Source organism: Squalius cephalus (assembly GCF_949319135.1).
Source record: "Squalius cephalus genome assembly, chromosome: 4".
Classification (NCBI taxonomy): Eukaryota; Metazoa; Chordata; class Actinopteri; order Cypriniformes; family Leuciscidae; genus Squalius; species Squalius cephalus.
This window is the reverse complement of record NC_137125.1, coordinates 8,755,488-8,779,374: the sequence shown is the minus strand read 5'-3', so window position 1 is coordinate 8,779,374 and position 23,887 is coordinate 8,755,488. Positions and strand designations below refer to the sequence as shown.

General features: G+C 37.6%; 1 protein-coding gene across 1 annotated transcript in view; it reads right to left on the bottom strand.

Moving 5' to 3' along the window:
• Positions 1–23,887, bottom strand: part of LOC307157610 (uncharacterized protein) — a 178,346-nt gene that overhangs the window by 25,035 nt on the left and 129,424 nt on the right. Inside the window, exons 12-13 of the mRNA XM_079869539.1 lie at positions 18,146–18,319; positions 16,395–16,441 (exon numbers count right to left, since the gene is read on the bottom strand). Coding sequence (XP_079725665.1) covers positions 16,395–16,441; positions 18,146–18,319 — 221 coding nt within the window. The remainder of the gene's footprint in view (positions 1–16,394; positions 16,442–18,145; positions 18,320–23,887) is intronic.

Sequence of the window (23,887 nt, the reverse complement as noted above, 5' to 3'; positions counted from 1 at the left end):
AGAAAAAGGTTATCAAAAATAGAACGTCTTGGAATACATTAAGACTGGTCTTTATAAATGATTGAAGCCATAACATTTTTCAAGCAGTTTGTTATTTGCCTTTGAAAGTATTTTATAATCTATCCCTAAAAGGGAGATAGGGCGCCAGTTCTTTAAAAGTCCTAAATCTCCTTTCTTTGACAATAACGTAATTATTGCTCTTCCGCATCTGAGAGGAAGAATTCTTGATTTTTCACATTCAAGAAACACAGAGTGCAGATCTGGTCCAATCAATGACCACAAAGCCTTGTAAAACTCGGACGTCAGTCCATCCAATCCTGGAGATCGTCCCACAGACTGCTTTTTAGCAGCCTCGCTCAACTCTTCAAGTGAAAGTGGCTTTTCTAATTGCTTCTTCTCATCTTCATTCAATTTTGGAGTTCCAGTAAGAAAATAATCTGTTGCTTCAGAATCACAAGTTTCAGCACTATACAGTTCTTCATAAAAGGACAAAACTTGTGAAGTAATTTCTCTCTTATCTGTTGTCTCTCTTCCATCAGATAATTTAAGATGACTAATTAACTTCTTTTCTCTAACCTTTTTCTCCAAAGTGAAAAAGAATGATGTTGAAGAGTCCATGTTGTTAAGCTGAGTAAATCTTTTTTGTACTATTGTTCCTTGATCTCTTTCTTCATGCAAATTTTTCAGGAGAAAATTATATTGTTCAAGCAGATCCACACTTGTTCCACCGCTTTCACTTATGGAGCTATATTCAATCTCATAATTTCTTGTTCCAACTGTTCGATTTTCGTAAGAATTTCTTTTGTATTATTTTTTACGTACAGTTGGCAAAAAGACTGAATATAGATAATCCCAATGTCCCACCACTGACTTGGGGATTTAAACTGTCTTTCTCTCTCTCCAAGCTCTCCAAAAGAAATCAAATAGATGTACAAATGTGCGATCTCGCAACAAAGTGTTATTAAAATGCCAATAAGATTTGAAGATATTACTCGATGTTGTAACTATAACAGAGACATAGAAATGGTCAGAAATTGGAGTAGGAACAATTTTACTATCAAACATGTTCCCTCTTCGACATTTCTGAACATATATTCGATCTAATCTTGCGCCCGATATTGTATTGGAATTCACTTTCAACCATGTGTACTGCCTACTTTTGGGGAAAGATTCTCTCCACACATCTACAAGGGAATAAAAAGTTACTACTTTCTTAAGAGCTTCAGTGGAATTAGGATGCGGTTCGTCATGATTCCTATCAACTATATGTAACGGGACTGTAAGTCTCGCCTCGTAGTGGAAAATTAAAACACTACCTTGGAAGACTTAAAAGCAAAAGGATCTTAGTCCCTGCTCCAGTGCTTTGAGCCTCAATATGCAATATGTTATGTATATGTTTTATCTTACACTATTTTATACTACAGGAATAGGTAGCATAGGCTTCAGGTGAGTATGTCTACACGGTGGCTTCCTGAAGTGTATGTGGTGAAAAATAAATTGAAATTCACATCCCCACCCACCTAATCCTAATAGTGTAAGTGAGGCGCCCCTACCCCAAGGTAAGTTAAAAAAAATAACTGTCAAATGTCTTAATTTGATCAATTGGTAATTTATTTCTCCTTCCCTAAGTAAATTATATTTCTACTGGAAGGATCTGTTTCAATGGAATAAAATAACAAAAAGTAACAAAAAAAAATGAAAATAAAAATAAACAGTTTTGTTTTCTTGAAAGACCATCAAATGGTTAACACTTTCAAAACAAACCTCTTTTAACACCTCAAAAGTGTTTCCCAAAATTAATGTCAGAATAGGGCACAAACTTATTTACAGACAACACTGGATGTAGATTACTCTTATAGTTCAATCCAAATGATTCACTTCATAAACTCACTCCACTTAAATGACTCACTTCTAATAACTCATTTCGAATGTAGGTAACCTTGAAATCACTTAAACGATTCTCATGAATCACTTTTATGATTCAGTTTCCGAACAACTCAGTTATCACAAACACAGTTGAAAAACCCTCAGTTTGTTCAAACACTCAGTTCAGTTCACACTATATCAGTGAAATGTTCGTGTGTGTGTGTGTGTGTGTATCGAACTGTTGTACCAGTCTGTGGCAATGACAACTTTGATGTGATGACTTGCGATGACTTGAACAACAACTGTAACGATTTAATGAACAGCTGAGACAGGACAGTGAGATGTCGTCAGGATGGCAGGGCAAATAAAACAAGTAATAAAAACTCAGTGAGTGTTTTAGCGCAATTTTCTCACCTCATGGGATCACAACACTAAGAGATAGTAAATCTTTTCCTGGATTTTTTTTGTGCGTTCCCGAGATTAGACCTTCCTTAAAGGAGACATATCATGCTTTTAAATTGTTCCTTTTTACATATAAATCATACATTTGTAGTCTATATAAAGCGGAACTGCAATGCTTGGGTCTGAATTCCTCATTATTATAGCTCCACAAGCCCCCTTTCTACCCCTTTTCTGACGTGCGTCTGAGATCAACTCGTTTTGGTGCGGTCTCTTTAAATACAATTGAGACACTTCATACCCCGCCCCCTCTCCAGGTTGCAGAGGTTCAACTCCACCCCGTTCGGCCATTTTTGTAGTCTGATAGCAGAGATAGGATTATCTAGCGGCACATAAACTTTTTATTCACACGTTATTAACAAAATGTCAACAACGGAAGACTTGTCCAGCCAGCCTTACATGTTCGAGCCGGAGCGAGATAAAAATGAAGACGACGAACCTGCAGAACAACGTCTTCATATGGATGTATCGCAATGGTGTGTTACTGTATTTAACTGTTACACATGAAACTTTGGTCTTCCGACCTTTTACCACCGTGTCGATTTATATTGATTAGTATGTGCGAGGGAGAGAGAGAGCAAGGCAGCGTCTAGTTTGGAGACGGTGATGTCTTGTTTACACTTTTGCCTCTCTGAAGAGAGAGAGTGAGCGCGCGAGCGCGCGCGTGCACGCGCGTCTGCTCGTTCTTTCAGTCAAACATGCGCCACAAGCGCGGCAGTTCATCTACATTAGACGGTGTAATAAAGCGTGTGGGTTACTACATCCAACAACCGAACATTTTAACTTACCCTCTCGTAACTTCTGCATCCTTTAGCTTGGACTACAAAATTGCAGCGAGAAATAATAATGGCGGATTGCTCGAAGTGTTGGGCCGGAAGTCAATGTCCTTATTTGGCAGTTCCGCTGCAAATACTGTGACGTTATAGTTCAAAAAACGTCATAGATAACAGAAAAATCGGAACAGGTTGAAAAATATGACCAAAACAGAATATAAAGATATCAACGAAGCACCTGAAGAGAATAATTTCATCTTTTCTGTACTTCTAAACACTCCAAATATACAACAAAATGCATTTAAGGGCTAAAAAAGTGCATTTAGCATGATATGTCCCCTTTAACATAATGCCGAAAACCCGAAGTCTCTAGGTGGTCTGGTTGAGGAGTAGATAGAAGTGCAAGATTGGTGCGCACAGACGCACAGAACAGAAATCATGAGTTAACAATCGCAATTTGTCCGGTGGAAAATTGCGCTAAAAAATAAAAAAACACAAGAAAGTTTCAGCGTGGCTCAGGAAAAAACTCAGGTAATTTCTGGAACAAAATGGCGCAGCTCAGCCCAGCTCGCACGCGGCACACATAGATCAAATGATCTGGATCACACAAAAAACGTCTTTCAAAAACAAATCTTCACCATTGACGATCGTCAGTCTCCCAAAAACGAATCACTCCTTCAAGATCGATCAGCTCACATAAGCATTCTCGCGCACTGAAAAGTGCACTTAAATGATTCTCTGAAAAAAAAAATCAATGTCTCTCGCTCTGACAGTTTTTGGATCAGTCAGAAAAACAGTAGGACGCTCAAAAATTCTTACAGTCAGAATAACGTCAAAAACAACAGTGTTCCGCACGAAACTCACGGCTCCAGCAACTCTCTCTTGTGCTCTCAGCCAGTCTCCGACACTGTTCTCTGTCCGATGACGCAATCAGTCGAACTTCTGTTTTAACTACGTCTCCAGTCTCACACAACGTTACTGTACACGAAACTAATCTGACCGTGCACCACTGTCTTACATTATAGTCTCAGCGAAAAAATATCGACTTCTCGTGCTGCGATCATGGCGTGTCTGCCTCGTAACACTGCTTCACTCACTCTTCTTCCCAGACGTCTTTGCATCTCCCGCGAGCACGCCGGAGAAAGAAAAACCCGTCAAAATAAAAGTCCCCATAGAGAAAAATACCTCCGTTACATATATGATCAAGAGTACAATTAAAATCTCCAGCCACAATAATCAAGTTATCACAAGGAATATTAATCATTGCATCCTGTAATTTCTTAAAGAATAAAACTCGTTCGTACCCAACATTAGGAGCATATACATTAATAAAGGAAAAAGACAGACCTTGCAAAATAATATCTACCCGCTGCATTCCTCCAGGAATAATTTCTATTATATTGGAAGCGTTACCCTGAACACTTTCTGATATGAGGTGATATCTCACAACACTGTCTTTTTCCAATCTCTTAACGGCTACTTTTTTTTCGTATCTTGATGAATCATCTTCTTTACTTTGGTAATTATTTTTTTTAAAACGATACTGTTTTTGTCTACTAAACTCCTCAACTGTTGCATTAATCATCACATCTCTACAAGACGCTAAAAATCTTCTTAAATCTGGAAAAAACAAATCAAATTGTGGATTCCGTACACATTTAGTTTCATCAAGGAAAGCACTAATCTCTCTTGTAGAATAGACTTTTGTTTCACAGCCACTCAATTCTGATGTGCCTGTTTGAGAATCAATGTCTCCCATTTATAAAAAAACTCCCTACACTCTCACATTCATCTGAATCACTATCAGACCTGGCGACACTAGAGCCGGCTATATAAACGACTGACTACAATTTTCATTTACTTCTTCATCTGATTTATCATCAATTTTGTAATTTGTTTCTACACACTCCATCAATAGATCTTCATGCTTCTATACTTGCATTTTTTTTCCCTACAGCATTAGCACTTGTAGCGCCATCTACTGTATCACCTCCAGTGTTTACATTGTTTATCTCTACATTTCTCTCAACAGCTTCATCTATCACTTAGTGAAATGCCGCGTTATTTTCTTTAACTCCCGCATTATTTTCCTGAACGGCCGCGTTATTTTCTTTAACGCCCGCATTATTCTCCTGAACATTTTTTTGGGGAGTTGTTTGTGAACCTGCCAAAATATTAACGCTCTGTTGTTTGGGATGTGATACACACAAAGTATGTTCACAATTGTGTTTTCTTTTCCCTTTTCTGAATATGTATATGTATAAAATGATTGCATTATTTTCTTATGTTGTGTTGAAATACTAATATACAATATTATAATATTATAATAATATACTGGATATACAAAAGAGAAACCCTTGAAATATACCACAGCAATTGCACTATTACCATGTTTGGTAAACGAATGGAGAATGTAAAATGTTAAATGTGTTTATATGATGACGTTTTGTTAGTCTTGATGTATGCTCTCTATAACGTGAAGAAAATAAGTTAAGTTATTCTCCAGTGGTCATTATAATCGAATTAGTATTGTATTAATAGTGGTTTGATCATAAAAAGTTTGTTTGGTTGTGTTAATCAGTGAATAGGTAGAGTTAAAGTGTGTATGTCGGTTAAATTTTTTTTTAGATATATTAAATAATGTTTAGATGTCTGAGTGAAAATGTAATTATCATTAAAATTATTACTGTAATTGCCCTACAGTAAGCTTTATAGCCATTTCTGTCAAGATCATATTTTTAAAACACAACTGAGCTGTGACGTCAGAAGAGGGAGACGTGCCAAAAAAGTTCTATTCAAGTATGGAGAGTTTTGAGTCTGAGGAGATCCAAAATCCCCCTCAAACCTACAATGGCCCACAGCCATACAATTTTGAGCCTCCCAGGCGTGTGAGACCAGTGGCGGATCTAGGGATTTTTTCCTGGGGTGGCAAAGGGGTGGCATGAGGTTTCAGGAGGGGGGCCATTAACATTATTAAGTTGGCTTGAGAAGGCCAACTTACTGATATGTGACCTGATCCAGCAAAATGAGTCACAGTGACCCAAATTTCAAAATTGAGATTTCGGTATTAAAGGAAAGAGGAGACCATAAGCTTTCAAATTATATCCTAGTCAAAGTCATACCTTGAATGGTTGTAAAGATATATACATTTGAATTATGGTCGTCTGCCCTCTTTTTCCAACTGAAAACCTGAGAAAATCGCTTTTGAAGTTTTTTGCCCGTTTTTTGTTGATATCTTTCAAACTCCATTGCATTTAAAGGGATGAACTATTTATTGTACAGCTTAATTTGACCAAAGACATTAATATATGCTATTATGCCAGGCTGAAGCTCAAATTATTTTAAAGTTTTTTTTTTTTTTATAAATAATTTAAAAGGCACTTTTACAAACATTTACTAAAATCAGAAAGATTGAACAGAGGTGCTACAGTTTTGCTTGAGAGAGGGTGTGTGTGTGTGTGTGTGTGTGTGTATGTGTGTGTGTGTGTGTGTGTGTGTGTGTGTGTGTGTGTGTGTGTGTGTGAGAGAGAGAGAGAGAGAGAGAAAGTGAGAGAGGCAGAGAGACAAGGAAAGAGAGAACAAATAATGTTAGCCTATGCAATCATATCTTTGTGTAGGCTAGTTGACAATAACAGTGTAACATATTCATAACGGAGATACCAACAGTTAAATATTTGGTTAAAATAAATCAAACACATTGTAATGGATTCTCCTTGCAGATAAATACACTCACAGAATAATTGCACTCACTCACATCCATACACGATAAATACCACAGGGCTGTCACTTTCGCTGTCGCTGTCATCAGAGGATGACACGTCTCCAGATCCAAAAAAATCACTAGCCTTAGCCACTCTTGATGACCAACAGCAGAGCTTAGGTTAAGCCTCCAGTGAGTTCAACGCTTTTGGCGACTTTTTGGCGACTTTGCTCTCTTTTGACAGCGACATTTCTCAAATTAATAATATTTAATCTTTCTGAGGAGATCTGCTAGCTTGTTTACACAGAGCGCTGCGAGTCTGACAGGAGGATGGCTGGACCAATCGCGTGCCGGTCAGTCGAAACGGGGCTTCCCATTGACAAATGATCAGCGTTTGTGTACATTTCTTAGCTTTTTGATTGGTTCTATACAACGTGTAAAACCATATTTGGAGAGCAGAGACGTTTGAGGGGATTCCCGGGAAATGCTCAGAGGTGACGAGAGGAGTTGAGAAAAGCAATATTAATTTCCAGCGAATTTAGTCAAACTTTGTAAACTTTAATAGTCATTTAAATACCTTTACTCAATTATCTGGACTACGAAACTTTAGGAGATTATTTTTGAATGTCTGTTCTTTGAAATTTAGCAAAAAAAAAAAAAAAAAAAAAAACTATATAATTTAATTGTTTTTCCACATAATCGGCCCATATCTTAAAATGGAACGTTGCGACTTCCGACTCATTTCGCCAGATCGGGTCACATATTGTATTTAAACTTCTTCTTCTACTTCTGCTAGAACAGTGTTTCCCAACCGGGGGTACGTGAGCAGTCCCCAGGGGGTACGTGGGATGATTCTCAAAACATTATAATAATCATGTTATAATATGGAAACCATTCAGTTAAGTCACCCTGTCCTTCCCGCCAACTGATTCTCAGCTCGCTTGTCCGTGGCCGCGCGCGCGCTGCCGGGCGGTAGTGTAACCATAGCAACAGGCAGAGAGTCTAGCTTTGAGTAAAACAGAAACACTAGCTAGCTATGGATCAATGGCTAAAAAAACGCGCCGCTCCAAGCAGCAGTAGTGCTAGCGACAGCTCAAGTGAACCAATGGAAAAAAGAAAGAAAGCTGATACGTCAAAGTACCGGCAATTTCATGAACAGTATGTCGTTTTCGGTTTTACGTCCACATCTACTGAACCGCCTCAGCCGCTGTGTTTCCTCTGCGGGGATGTGCTCTCTAATAATAGCATGAAACCAGCCCATTTACAACGACACCTAAATACCAAGCATCTTTCCTGTGTCGGTAAGACAGCAGAGTTTTTTCAAAGAAAACTATCGGAATTTAAGGGAAGTCAAGAAAAATTAAAGAAAGCGACTGCAGTGTCAACCAAAGCATTGGAGGCTTCATATGCTGTGTCGCTACTTGTGACTAAATCCAAAAAGCCATTTACTGTTGCTGAGGAGCTAATTTTGCCTGCTGCTGTAATTCTTGCAGAAACAATGATTGATAAGAAAGCAGCTGATGCACTGAAAACGGTACCATTGTCCAATAACACAGTGTGCCGGAGGATTGATGACATGGCCGTTGATATTGTCGATCAAGTAGTGGAAAAGTTAAAACTGTCTGGTTCATTCGCGCTGCTGTTGGACGAATCAACAGATGTTAGCGGGGAAGCCCAGCTTATTGCGTTTGTGCGATACAGAGACATTTCTGAAATTAACGAGCACATTCTATTCTGCAAGAAGCTAACGGGGAGCGCTACCGGTAAAGACGTGTTTCACGTTATCGACACCTTTTTCTCAGAGCACAATCTGGATTGGAAGTCCTGTATTCATGTGTGCACGGATGGTGCTGCATGACTGGGAGGGTGAAAGGATTAATAGCGCAGATTAAGAAAGTAAACCCCGACGTTCAGTGGAATCACTGCATCATCCACAGAGAGGCATTGGCCAGTAAGAGAATGAGTCCTGAGTTACATGAAGTTTTGAATGACGCAGTGAAAGTGATAAACTTTGTCGAATCGCGGCCTCTGAATCACAGACTGTTTGAAAGGCTCTGTCATGACAGTGGCGCTGAGCACCAACAGCTTCTGCTTCACACCGACGTACGTTGGTTATCGAAAGGGAAAGCACTACAGAGGCTTTTGGAGCTGCGCAAAGAAGTAAGCGCTTTTCTGGCAGAACACTCACATCCCCTTGTTGTTATGTTGGAGAACACAGACTGGGTAGCCCGCCTTGCATATCTCGCTGATTTTTTTAGCAAACTGAACAACCTGAATTTAACTTTGCAGGTTAAAGGCACACACATCCTAAACATGTATGATAAAGTGTGTGGATTCATGAAGAAGATCAAACTGTGGGAGAGTAAATGTGAAGATGGGGACACAAGTTGTTTCCAGCAGCTCAACAGCTACCTTTCTGCAGGTGATGTTGACAGAGCTCCTATAGTGCAACTAGTAAGCACACATTTATCCAGACTCAACAGTGAGTTCAACCACTACTTCCCTGATATTGAAAGCAAGTCTGCCAAACTTGACTGGGTCCGTAATCCTTTCATGACTGAAAGTACGGATAACAACATTCCAACCAGACTTATGAAGGTAAATCAGTAGCAAAACTCGAGAGCACGTAAATGTGAATTTGAGAACTTGTACAATAAATATTCGTACTTGTACATGAACATTTACACTCACAGCTTCAATGTGAAAACCTGTAAAATAAAAATCTAAAGTTGAATGTTGAAATTTGCACTCGCATACAATAGTCGCAAACCTGTATTCTGAATCTGAAGCTGCAGACAAGTAGACACAAATGTGTAAAATGCCATTCACAGAAATACAACGACAGACACAAACTTGTAATATATATTTTGCGTTTAATCTTACGTTCACATTCGCAGTACTACCTCAAATAGGCACTTGCAACTTCTCAAATCTGTCACTGCAATTTCAAATTTCACGCCTTGACTTTTGCTACTCTTTTCGCGATATATCAGGTGCAAAACTAACTTGTGCACTTGAAACTCAGAGGCGGTGAGAGAGAAAGGGGGGCGGGAGGAGGGGGGGTCAAAGGAGCCGTTTTATTGGTTGGCAGCTAGCCAATGAAATGGGACTTCGATGATGTCACGAAACCCGTGTGCACTGAAATGCATTAGACTGATATTAAAAGAAATAAACGATATTATCAAACTCAGTAAACACAATGCTTATAATGCATACTACAGAAAAGCAGATCTTTCTTTATTTATTTATTTTTAACTAATCTTTCTTCTTTCTTTCTAACTAATCCATCTTTCTTTCTTTCTAACTAATCTTTTCTTTCTTTTTTCTTTCTTTCTTTCTTTCTTTCTTTCTTTCTTTCTTTCTTTCTTTCTTTCTTTCTTTCTTTCTTTCTTTCTAACTAATCCATCTTTCTTTCTTTCTAACTAATCCATCTTTCATTCTTTCTAACTAATCTTTCTTTCTAACTAATCCATCTTTTATCTTTCTAACCATCCATCTTTCATTCTTTCTAACTAACCAATCCATCTTTCTTTCTTTCTAACTAATCCATCTTTCTTTCTAACTAATCTATCTTTCTTTCTTTCATTCTAACTAATCTATCTTTCTTTCTAACTAATCAATCTTTTTTCTTTCTTACTAATCTATCTTTCTAACTAATATTTCTTTCTTTCATTCTAACTAATCAGTCTTTCTTTCTTACTTTTTTATCTTTCTTTCTAACTAACCAATCCATCTTTCTTTCTTTCTTTTTAATTAATCCATCTTTCTTTCTAACTAATCCATCTTTCTTTCTTTCTAACTAACCAATCCATCTTTCTATATTTCTTTCTAACTAATCCATCTTTCTTTACAACTAATCCATCTTTCTTTCTTTCTCTCTTAATAATCTATCTTTCTTTCTAACTAATATGTCTTTCTTTCTTTCATTCTAACTAATCAGTCTTTCTTTCTTACTTTTTTCTTTCTAACTAACCAATCCATCTTTCCTTCTCTTTTTAATTAATCCATCTTTCTGTCTTTCTTTCTTTCTTTCTTTCTTTCTTTCTTTCTTTCTTTCTTTCTTTCTTTCTTTCTTTCTAACTAACCAATCCATCTTTCTTTCTAACTAACTAATCTATCTTTCTATCTAATCCATCTTTCTTTCTTTCATTCTAACTAATCTATCTTTCTTTCTAATCTATATTTCTTTCTTTCTTTCTAACTAATCAATGTTTTTTCTTTCTCTCTTACTAATCTATCTTTCTTTCTAACTAATATGTCTTTATTTCTTTCATTCTAACTAATCAGACTTTCTTTCTTACTTTTTTATCTTTCTTTCTAATTAACCAATCCATCTTTCTATATTTCTTTCTAACTAATCCATCTTTCTTTCTAACTAATCCATCTTTCTTTCTAACTAATTTATCTTTCTTTCTTTCTTTCTTTCTAACTAATCCATCTTTCTTTATTTTTAACTAACTAATTCATCTTTCTTTCTTTCTAACTAATCAATCTTTCTTTCTTTCTAACTAATACATCTTTCTTTTTCTTTCTTTCTAACTAATCTTTCTTTCTTTCTTTCTAACTAATCTGTCTTTCTTGCTTTCTTTCTAACTAATCTGTCTTTCTTTTTCTTTCTAACTTATCTTTCTTTCTTTCTTTCTTTCTAACTAATCTTTCTTTCTTTCTAACTAATCTTTTTTTTCTTTTTTTTCTAACTAATCTTTTTTCTTTCTTTCTAACTATACTTTCTTTCTAACTCATTTATCAATCAAAATTTAAACTACTTTAAACTTCAAACTACTTAAAACTTCTAACTACTTTAAACTTCTTTTAACTTTTAACTTTTAACTTCTTCAAACTCTCTGGTCCAGCTTTCTCAAGCCAACTTAAAAAGTTTCTCAACAAACTTTTTTTCTAGTTCATAATTTAAAATGCTACGGTTTTCATTGAATGTGTTTTGTTCTCTACACTACATTACACGGAGTGGGAGTCAAATCAGAGATGTAGCTGGGTTTTTGGATGGTGTGGGTCTTAATTTGTGAATTGTGGACCCTTTCTCTGTGTAATCACTATCAACAGTCTGTGTAGTCTATACTTAAAGGGGTCATATAATGGTACATGCACTTTTACAAGTTGATTGTACTGAAATGTGTGTTGGCAGTGCCTGTACACAACCATCATAAAATGATAAAAATCCATCCAGTGTTTTTTTTTTTTTAAATCTCTTTATATGTTTGACCCTCTCTGAAATCAAGCCGTTCGATTTTGTGACGTCACAAAATCGACGCCCCTCCCACGATTGTGATTGACAGTGCAGCGTTTCAACACAGACCCGCCCTCGCTCGTGAGCGAGCTCTCTGTCATCATAGTGCATTGATATGCATATGCTGGAGAAGAATGGCGTCTAAGCAATTGTGGCGTTCTGTTCTTGGGTGTAATAAGGAACACAGCAGTTTTGATGTTTTGATGGAATATTCCCAAAGCATTGACGCGGTGATTCCCTCGCGGGGATTCCCCACGATCAACATGCTTTCATGTTTGCGAATCATTTCACACCAGACAGCTTTACACAGGAGGGTCAGTAAAGCTGGTTTTGCTAAGAAGCTGTTCCTGAAAATAGGATCGGTATCAACTATTTGTGTTCCTGCTGCACCTCTCAACTGAAGTGAGTGTAACGTTTTATTAACCTTTATATTAATCTTTGCAAATCGCTTGCTGCAGGCTTCACGATGAATGCAGCTAAGGTTTACACTCAGGGTACATTACGGCATGTTTTCTATGTGCGACGTTCTCAATATAATTCATAATCCCACGTTTATAATGAACACCGCATATGGTTATTGTGTTACAAACGGTGTACGCACAGAACAGAGGGGCGGGGTGAGCAAAGCTCATTATCATTTAAAGACACATGCACTGAAACGGTGTGCTGAAAACAGAGCTGTTTTTGACCAGGTAAAATGAGTGTTTTCTTACAATACTAATGAGAATTTTTAATTAAAGTATATTATAAACTTTTAATTTAGACCCTAAAAGAATCATATTAGCTTGTACAAAAATGGCATTATATGACCCCTTTAAATTGTACTGTGTGAAAAAGCAATTCTTGGGGGGTTTGTGGGTATGCTCCCCAAGAGATTTTTTTTTTTTTTTTTTTTTTAAAGACCCCTCAAATGATTTCTTCTAGTGAGTTTTGCACCTGACGATCATAGAAAAATTTGATGAGACAACAAAGTATTGCGGATGTAAATAACGTAACAAAGTGGTTGTTGCAGGGTTAACTGTCTGCTTATGGACTTTTTCGACTTGGTGTCAAACTTACCTCTAAACTCACTGCTAACCTTATACTGTCTATGCTGCTAACTGCTTATCAGCCTCTCTTGGATGCTACATTAAACAAATTCTTAAAGGGAAATTTTTTTAAATAATAAATCAACTCCATAGCTGATTCCAAGTGATCAAGGGCTTAGGGCGTTCCAGTTCAGCCCATTGCAGTTTCTGCCAGTAGTGGGCACTCGTGCATCGTAAGCAATGACGTACATCCGAGTGAACGAGACGGAGGGAAGTTAGCGAGTGAAGGGCATGACAATTTTGGACTGGAACGCAGCCCTGGCCTGGCCTGGCGTTGCCAACTATTTTCACAGGAAAGTAGTTAACACCTTCCCTAAAAGTCGCTAGATGACGTCATACGTCAATTAGCATATCATGACGTAATTGCTTCGTACTTGCGTTCTGCCTGCCTAATGTGTTTTCTCTCTAAATTAATACTGTATTTAATATAATATAATATAATATAATATAGCCAAGTGTCAAATAAAGCTGTTCTCATTTATATATTTTTTTGTCTGACAAGAACGAGTAGCTATGATATAGTGAATGACTAAATTTGCTAGGCCTATGTGGAAAATTATCTGAATTGAGAGAGTTCGGGAACCGGATGAACTAAAGCTCTGTGATAGTGAGTATTACAAGTATTAAGCACAAGATAAGAAAGGAAATTAAAATGGTCATAATAAATTCTTTAAATATAAAACAAAAGAAAAGCAGATAAGTGATAAGTCTGTGGAAAAACACTACTCATTCACGTCTGTCAGCAGCCGTGCGCTCAACAGATGAACGTGCTGCTGCTCCTCTCAGCCATTCACTGAACAAGGTAGACGCAGCTAGAGAGTGACGGCGGGGAGAAAGCAAGACCTCGTGCTTAAAGGTTACTAAACTTGTCCAAAAAGTCGCTAGATTTGTCGCTAGTCGCTTTTTTGAAAAAATGTCGCTAAAGGGGTCTGAAAAGTCGCTAAAAATAGCGGCAAAGTCGCTAAGTTGGCAACAAGCCTGCCACTGGTGAAATTTCGCGGGGGTCGCTGCCGTGCTGGTGATGGGTGAAACCATTGTGAGGGGGAGCGGAGGGGATTCTAAATCGGCGATTTCTGTTTGAGAGGAATTTGGTGCGGGTCTCCTCAACGTGTAGGCTATGAACATAAAATATACTTAAAAAATATGATCTGTTTTATAAATGGGGTGGCAACAGGGGTGGCAAGACTGTATCCCAGGGGTGGCAGCTGCCACCCTTTGCCACCCTGTAGATCCGCCCCTGCGTGACACGGATGAGGAGCCAAACAGAAATTTAAATAATTCCTATCGAAGAAACATAAAGAAACATAAATATCTGGTGTGAAGAGAATATTGATTTAGAATTTGATATAAAAATCGAGTTGGTAGGTCAAATCGATTCATATTTTCAAAAAATCGATTTAAAAAAAAAAAATTCTCCCCCTCTTCATGGTACAATACATACATTTTGCATTCGCCAAATATTCCTTCAGGTTTTCCGTAGCACGCTCCCTGCGGCGCAGCCCTCGATGCTTCACGACGAAAAGACTAGCATGTTTAATTTTTTAACAATCCTCCACGACGACGGCGCGCGAGTGAGTGAGTGAGAGAGAGTGTGTGTTCGCGAGTGTGTGTGTGTGTGTGAGAGAGAGAGAGAGGGCTAGAGTGTGTGTTTTAGTGCGTGTAGGCTATGTGAGTGAGCTTGTGTATGTGCGAGTGAATGTGTGTGAGACGGCTCGCGATGACTGGTCGGAAAACAACGTGTAGTCTGACTTGTTTCTTGTCCACGACATGACACTATTTTTAGGAGTCAAAATCGTGTATCTGACACAGTGATTATCGTAACAGACAAAAAAATCACGTAATCTGAACCAGGCATAAGAGTTACCTTACTCTGAAGCTCCGTGGCTATAATGAACAGGCTGCTATGTCAAGATTGCAATGCTGGAATATGTTGGTTGGTTGGTTGGTGTGTGTGTGTGTGTGTGTGTGTGTGTGTGTGTGTGTGTGTGTGTGTGTGTGTGTGTGTGTGTGTGTGTGTGTGTGAGAAAGAGATCACGGGCGCGATCGAACAGTGGAAACAAAAACATTCTCCGTCATTTTGTTCAGGACATCATTCAAACTGCAAAGTGTTTACTTATATTTGTGTACACTCGCAATAAAACAAAACATTCTGCTTACACAATTACTTAATTTCATTATTATTAAATATCTGCTTTTTGGGAAAAAGTGGACTCTGTGACCGGTTTTAACGGTGTTTTTGCACCCAGCACAAACGCAGTAATTCACCATCGTGAAAATACGCCTGCGTATAACTGTTTCCTAACTAACTAACTTAAATAACTAACTAAATAAATAAATGTCCTAATCACTAATTCTCTCGCTCTATCACTCGTACAATTATCAACACAGCTCACAAACTTCTCCTCAACTCTGAACTGGGGAGACGTCTCCCTCTTATGACGTCAAGCGATTCGTTTGGGGGGAGGAGCAGTTTTAAGTGAGTACTGAAAATAACAAACTTTTTCATCTTATATTCTGCCTTTAGGTATCGAAAAACATAAAAAACAATACATCAACTTGTCAAACCTGTATTTACCCTAACTATTTTGTGTTCATCTAAAAAATGTTTTTAACCTGACATACACACTTTAACCGAAGCTAATTTGGATGTGTTTTTCCATCCCGAATGTCACTTATCTGTGTTTTACGGCCCTGATGAGAACGTCGGTCTCCTCGGATGTGAACCGCTCCTGGCGTGCGTCTGGCAAATCCGCCGTTATAATAGGAATTGGGGATATTTTGGGGATATTTAATTAAATTTTATCAATCAATAAATTCCACTAGAAACAAACCTTGTTGTATTATTTTAATTTAATACTGTGAAGCTGCTTTGATACAATCTGTATTGTGAAAAGCGCTATACAAATATACTTGACTTGACTTGAATCCGCTTTAGAACAAGCGCGCCTGCTCTTAAAGGGAATGTGAGATGATGCTTTGATTGGTTTATTTCACGTTACGCCCAAACCACACCTATGAATAATGAAGCTACTTCAGACCAACCCATTTTAGATTTGCGTCGGGTGCAAGAGTCATTTATCCCGCCGGTATAATAGCAACAGCGCCCAAGACCCGCCCACAAATTTACTTGCGTTTCGCGCTTGATACTTGTGTTTCAGACCGTTAAAATAGGGCCCTCTGTGTGTGTGTGTGTGTGTGTGTGTGTGTGTGTGTGTGTGTGTGTGTGTGTGTGTGTATGTGTGAGTGAGTGTGTGTAGACGTACATTTTCGTGGTCCTGCTGTAATCCTGATCTCTCCTCCATGATCCACACTACAAAACACACAGTGACAGGATTGATTTCTTTTCTTTTGGATGATAGAATGATACACTCTCTCAATTCCTGTGACTATCATAGTATAGTCATGGTGTGTTCAAGTCATCTTGTAAAGATCATAATTACGAGTTGAACGCACATGAACGCCACCACAATATCGTAAATACGAGTGGGAAGCTCGGGATTTTCTTTAAGCCCTGATATTTAGGAGTTGTGGGCGTGTCAGTGAGAAACATGGCGGAATACCACAATACTTAAAGGTATTCAGCAGTGATATTGTCAGGCTTTACTATTTACAGCGAAGTAAGCTAATTGCCTGCACAGAATATGATGGCATTATAATATAACAATGTAATATGTAATGATAAAGTTTGCAGTGGCTTCATAAATTATAATTAAAAACATAAAAAAACTAGAAATAGAGTTTAAGAACCTTGCTGTATTTTTGTGTAATTAATTAAGAGAAAGTACACTGCCATCTTACTCCGTGGAAACTTGAACGCAGTGCCGTCGTAAACACGAACTTCCCAGGAGGACTTGAACGCACCATCATCTCCGATCATGCCCCACCTCTTTGGATTTAAGGTTCACACAAGCCAGAACTTATTCTAAACAATGGAGATTTAGTTCACATTTACTTTCTGATAACAACTTCAAATATTTCCTCACATCTCATTTAAATATATATATATTGAAATAAATTACAATATTTCTATTAGCAGCATCACACTGTGGGAGGCATTCAAAGCTTATATCCATGGACTAATAATTGCATGTGTGTCAGTCGAGGAGATCTGAGAATGTCAGGATGCCAGAAATATCTGAACAACTTTCTAAACTGTACCTCCAATATTCTCTAACCCTTTCACCCACAATTTATAAAAAAAACTCTCCAATTTCATTCAAAGTACAGCTTACTTCTAACTCACAAAGTTAAAAAGCAATTGTTCAGTGTTAGGCAGCATTTTATTTTTATTTTTGGTGAAAAAGCTGGCAAATCACTTGTGCCAAGTGTCCGTGCATCTAGACTGGTCCTTAAAATTAAATCTTCTAACGGTGAAAGTTCCGACCCGGAGGAAATTCATTTTTAATTTCAAAATACTATTCTAATCATTATTCCTCAGAATGTAACTGAAAATTTTGGAATGGCCCAAACATTTTGATCAACTAATATTCCCCTGCGTTAACGATGGCTCCACAAACGATTTGGGCAGGCCTGTGTCCACCACAGAAGTACAAGAGGCAATTCATTCACTTCAGAATGGCAAATCTCCTGGCCCTGTTGCCTTTACCATCGTATTTTATACGTGAATAATAAAGTGAATAATTTATTTAGTTTGTGATTAATATCCTGTTGTTTGTTATTTTCTTTGTCTTTGTGGGTTTTGGTTCTTTTGCTGTTGTAGGCTGTCAGGACCTCTGAAATAACTGAAATAATTTTGCAAAGTGATATGGAACTGTAATGCAGTCAAGACCTGCCTAGAACTACTTTACCTGTGTGTTTACGGTAAATAATTGCACACCTTATAATGTTCGTCAGCCAATCAGAATGAAGCATTCAACAGCCCTGTAGCATAACTAGAGCTAAACCTCTGTAAATTCTCAATAAGAACATTTGTAAATGTAGTAATGTAAGTAATATGTGAAGATTGAAATGCTGTTTTTGGAGTTGTTTAATCAACTCTTCATGCTCTACATACTTGAGTTTATCCAGTCTGTAGTTTGGATCCTCCAGTTTATCAGTGAGCAGCTTGACTCCTGAATCTCCTGGGTGATTGTAGCTCAGATCCAGCTCTCTCAGGTGTGAGGAGTTTGAACTCAGAGCTGAAGACACATAACCACAGCCTTCCTCTGTCACCATACAGCCAGACAATCTACAAAGACATACAGAAACAGTCCACATGACATTAGTTTGGCAATCAGACGTTACTATCACACGCTGACCTTGTCTGCGTTTCCCAAAAGAATCTAAGAATAAATGACTTTTTTTTCAAAATTACTTTATTTTGAATTGAAAATATATAATTTACATTTAGACAAGAAACATTAACAGTCATACAAATAACAGTGAATATGTGCATATTTCAAAATAAATTATTATTTGCAAGTATTTCAAATGCATTAATTTACAATGAATTATAGTTGCTAATAAATTCTTAATTTCCCTTAAATTTCTTCAAAAAATGTTTTAATTTTAAATCTGTTTATTGAACTTTTCCAATAATACCAGGAGATACATATACAGGAGAATAGTGAAAAAAGATATGAAGCTCATAACATCTCGCAGCCAGTCATCAGAAGATGGAGGGAGATTTTGTTTCCATAGCAGGATGGAATGTGCCGTCTAGCTAATAATGTTGAGAAGGCAAAAGCATTTCCAGACAAGCCAGTGACATTTGGAGAAAGTCCAAAAAGTGCAACCAAAGGGCAAGGCTCAATCTGTCTCTTTGTCACTAATATGATAGCCAAAAAGAAGTTAAGGATGGACATAACCAAAACATATGTAATAAATCAGCAGGGGCCTGATGGCAACGATCACATAGATTACTTATTACTTAATTACTTATTACTAATCTCCTAATTAAATATTACTTGTGGACCTGATGGTATCAGCTGCAGGACACTAAAGGTGTGTGCTGATCAGTTGGCACAGCCCTTTCATAGGTTGTTCCAGCTGTCACTAGATACAGGTGTCGTTCCCAGTTTATGGAAACAATCCCTAATAGTGCCTGTGCCTAAAAACAATAGACCTAAGGAACTCAATGATCTGCTCCCTGTTGCCCTTACCTCTGCACTTATGAAATGTTCAAAAAAATCTTTTTAAAACAACGTCTCCATGAGGTTTCACCTCTTTTAGACCTGAATCAATTTGCCTATCGTGCAGAGAGAGGAGTTGAGGATGCGCTGCTATCCTTGATTAACAGCACTCATGAGCACCTTGAGCATGCTGAGAACCTGGTCAAGATATTGTGTTCATTGACTTCAGTAGCGCTTTCAATACGATCCAACCCCACCTGCTGGTGAGAAAATTGGTGCATTTGGGAGTAAATCCCCAATTGATTTTATGGATCTATGACTTCTTGACGGACTGTAGTCATTTATATCATCCACAAAAAATATAAATATACAGGGGCACCACATTGATGTGTTCTGTCGCCAGTCCTATACACATTATACATCAATAACTGTCAAGCTTCTTCTTTAGCCTACACCTATTTTAAATATGCTGACGACAGCACTGGTTGGTTTTTTAAAGTCTGACATTTCTTCTGTGAGTGGATTTCAGAGGGAATTACAGGGTTTCACTCAGTGATGTTCTGATAATTTTCTTGAAATCAATGTGAAGAGATGGTCATAGATTTGAGCAAAAACAGAATAATAGTTCCTTTCTCTAAGATCAATGGTGAATTAGTGGAGAGGGTCTCAACCTATAAATACTTGGGAGTTGAAATTGATTCTAAACTAACTTTTAATGAATGTGCACTGAACAAAACTATGAAAATGCATTAGCGGATGTACTTCCTTAGGGAACTATATAATTTTTTCTATATAACAATATAATAAAAGACAGACACATTCTTGTAATGTTTTATAAAAGTCTCCTACAGAGTGTAAACCCTCTGAGGTCTGAGCTGTTTTCTGGGCCTGGAGGTGTTCTGACATGCTCTGACATTTGTGCTTATTTCTGTTACTTGTGACATTTTCATGGCTAAAGTCTGATTACACTGTATTCAGCACAAACTCTGCTACAATAATATATCAGCAGCAAGTATATAAAAGTTTGTAGTTTTGAGATAACATTTATGCGTGGTTTGTGAAAAAACAAAAAAAAATTGTCACTGAAATAAGCTCATGAAACCCATACTGATTATTTCTTCATAAGACTTTTGAAAATTGTATCACATAGCCCAGAATATTTGCTTCAAAACTATGTGAAAATCATCCTGACTGCTCATTCAGAGAAGACAATATATTGATTTAAAAATTTTACGACGTGTTTTGTGTGAGAAAGCTCTATGCAAGAGGCGTGGACATCTCATTATTATGTAAGCTTTTCTCACCTGAGAAAGACAAAAGACACTCCCTAATGGCCCTATTAGGAGCTATCAGGCCCTGCCATTCTGAGCAACCTTGCACAAAGAATGAGGAGATTTAAAAAAGAATGGCTTTTTGATTGTTTTTAATGTATTTACAACACAACATAATGACAAAAAAAAAAACACATTATTTAACACACTGAACTAAAGACAGAGACTTGAACTGTCACACATCTTTGTGCCATTCCTGAAACATAGTAGGCTACATACCTTTCATTTCCATGGTGTTTGATTTTTCACTTTAGCATGTTCATGTATGGAGACTTATGTGAATGATGTACAATACAAGTATGTAAAATCAAAATCAACAGAGTAATTTGCACTGATATAAAAAAAACGAGCAGATCACGCCGGCGTGATTGCCGACCTCAGGGGGTTAAGTCCTTTGGCCTTATCTGTGTGTTTGGCAACATGCATGTTAAGGACCAAAAGAGACTGCAGCGCATGATAAAGATGGCCAGTAAGATCATCGGACTTGACCAGGTATCAGCAGCTCAGCTGTACAATGAGCTTATCTTAATAAAGACTGACCAAATCCTCAATGACCCCACTCACACTCTCCATCACAAATTTATGAGAAGTAATAGGTCAACTGGTAGAATTTTACAACAGAGAATTAGAACAAAAAGGTACAATAAATCATTTGTACCTATGGCGATCAGATTGTATAATGATCAAGCACATCGCAAGCTATCACATTTTTAGCTACCTGATAATATTAGTCATTTTTAACATTAGATGTTGGATTGTGATTGTCATTTCTGCAGTACTGTTATTTTTGTATATATTGTCACTGTTAATTTCTGTTATTGTTAATTCTTTTTATTTATATATATGTTTACTGGTTTGACTGTGGTGTCTCTGTTTTTAGAGAATATGTTGTGACAATTTCCCCTTGTGAGATAATAAAGTTCACCTTGACCTTGAGTAAAATCTTTCTGCACTCGTTGGATAAGCGTGGTAAAATTAGCCTTGAAGAGATCTAAGCACTTACGTGTAAATATTACTCCTAAATATTTAAAAATATGAGAAGAAACTTTAAACATTGAAGCACTCGTTGGTAAATCATAAATTGGAAAATTTATTGGATATAACTCAATTTTATTTATATTCAATTTATAACTGGAGAAGAGGCTAAAGGAATTAAAAATTCTCAAAACTTCGGGTTGAAGGGAGTGGATTGGAATCCACTGCTGCTTCAATGTATGTGATGAGTGATTATAATCAAGGTATTAATCAATATTTTTGGTTCTAAATATCATATGAGTTGAATGACTTCTCTGGAGATTTTACTTTGTCATAGAAGTTACCAGTGTGACTACTGAAATGTTCTTTTCATGTATTCTTTAATGTCTGTATTTGATATTTGAATGTAGTAACATTGCTTGCCTATTTACTATTTACATTGCTTGCCCATTGCTTCCAGAAATGAATTAGGGACTGGTTTTGTGTTTGAGAAAGGTCTTCAACATGTTAAAACACATAGGGGTCATTAAAGTCTATAGTTTAAGGGACCATTTGTCATTTAAAGCCTATACTTTCCATTTAGAATAAATTGTCCTGTCCTGAGAGAAAGAACTTGTTATCTTGATGTTTTGAGATGAGACTCCTGTTTATAGTTAGAGCCTGGCCATATTCAACCTTGGAAAAGATGTGTGTTGGGTGTGTGTGTGTTAGTCTTCTTGCTTACAGGGTAAGGAACCACTGGCATTATTGGAGATTGACTGAGTTGTTGTTTGGGACATGATGGCACCCAGCCACCCAAATCTGCGACCTGGAAGGTCACGATGTGCCTAACTTCAGGGTCCGAGTGTCAGCGGCATAATCTATGGAGATATGCTTCTGTCTATCTGTATATGTGTGGAAAATTACTATGTTTATCAATTTCTTAGCCAATGAGAATCATTCAACCTGTAAGCAATGACGTAGCTTAGACCTTGGAAGTGGTATAACTGCTGTGATCTTTCTAACTGTAAGCGGGGCGGCCTACGAACTCCTGTGTGAGTCTTGAAGCTGAACTTCTGCTGATGAAACTGCAAACTATCTTCAGTAAAACTTTTCTTCAATTTTTTTATAATTCTGACTCCGGGTCTTCTTTCAAACATCTGGTCCATGGGTCCTAAACTGTTAACCCCCTAACAGTAATGGTGGAGGATGCGGCGGGCAATTATTCTTGGTGACACCCCTGGCAAATCAGCAAACAAGGTAGAAAGATTTTATTGTTTGGTAGTACTGTCTGTATGGAAGAGATTGTGAAGGGGGACGGAAGAGCTTCACTCCGATGAGGAGAGTGAAGATTAATTATACTAAGTTAAAAGTTCAAGAAGTCGCTGATAGCATTGTTTAAGGTTTAAAGTTAACAAGAGCAGACAGCGCAAGCGAAGCGTGCTCTGTGGGGGCCCCGCTGGGCATTGTTGGTGGCAACACCCCAGCAGAGTACGTCCCTGGATTGAAGGTCCAGGGCGCCGCAAACCTACTCCATCTCTTCCATCTCAGATAGGGGATCCCCGAATTTAGTGAATCAGGCAGTTAGGGATACTAACAAAAATAGGGTTGTTTGCCAGGGATGCATCAGGAATGATCCCGAGAGAAAAATAAAAAAGTTGTGACCCAAATTGGCGTGGACCAGTATATGTAACTGTCATGTTGGAGTATACTTTGCAGTTTCATCACGCAGAAGCCAAGCTGTGTTGTTCAAAGATCACCGCCTCCATTTCTGCTATAACTTCAGGTGAGTTTGAACTGTGATTAAGATATGGCAGACAAATTGAGTAACTTGATCAATAACCTGAACAGTCCTGAAACAAATAGTGAGACAGAAGAGAGCAAATGCTGTAAGCAGCTGTGCTCTGAAGCTCTGACTTCAAAGAAATGTGGAGAAATTATTATGTAAATGGGTATTCAGGGTTTTGATTCTGTTCGGAAATTTAAACAACAACTTGACTGGCTAAACAAAGAAAGAAACTGAAAAATGTTAATTTTTAGCCTCGTATTGCTTACGATGATTACAATAAGCAAGTAAATGTAATTGTGGGTCGGGGATCATTTCCTTGGACAAATGTGATTCAAGTTAAACAGAAACATTGTGAAAACCCCTTAGAATATGTTGAGTGATTTTCTGTGCAGCTTATGAAACTTAATGTGCTGCCAATGATAATGATTAAGATTATGATTTGGCTATTGTAATTGAATCTGGTGGACTGTCAAAAGATTACAGAGAACTGCTTATCAGTGGCTGTGTTTACATTCCTGATTGGGACACACTGCTTCAAGGGTGTGCAGTAAGTTGGAGCCGTTTGCAAGCTCACTGTGATCAAACTATTAAGGTGTGCTGCTGTAGTTGAA